This window comes from Myotis brandtii, unplaced genomic scaffold (genome assembly GCF_000412655.1).
Source record: "Myotis brandtii unplaced genomic scaffold, ASM41265v1 scaffold1020, whole genome shotgun sequence".
Classification (NCBI taxonomy): Eukaryota; Metazoa; Chordata; class Mammalia; order Chiroptera; family Vespertilionidae; genus Myotis; species Myotis brandtii.
Genome location: NW_005353406.1, coordinates 58187 through 58415, shown reverse-complemented (window position 1 = coordinate 58415; position 229 = coordinate 58187). Strand labels below are relative to the sequence as shown.

General features: G+C 67.7%; 1 protein-coding gene across 1 annotated transcript in view; it reads left to right on the top strand.

Moving 5' to 3' along the window:
- Positions 1–229, top strand: part of ADSSL1 (adenylosuccinate synthase like 1) — a 13021-nt gene that overhangs the window by 12285 nt on the left and 507 nt on the right. Inside the window, exon 5 of the mRNA XM_014535724.1 lies at positions 9–227. Within this exon, the coding sequence (XP_014391210.1) occupies positions 9–227 (219 nt within the window). The remainder of the gene's footprint in view (positions 1–8; positions 228–229) is intronic.

The window sequence follows — 229 nt, the reverse complement described above, 5'->3', positions numbered from 1 at the left end:
CGGGGGAAGGGGGGGCGTGGAGGAGGCCGACAGCGCGAGCACTTGGCCCGCAGCCTCTCCACTGTGTCCTCGGCTCCGACAGGCTGGCCCTGACGAAGCTGGACATCTTGGACGCCCTGGACGAGATCAAGGTCGGCATCGCCTACAAGCTGAACGGGAAAAGGATCCCCTATTTCCCAGGTACGAGGGGAGGCGGCTTCCCGCCCTGGCAGCTGCACTGGCGCCCGGC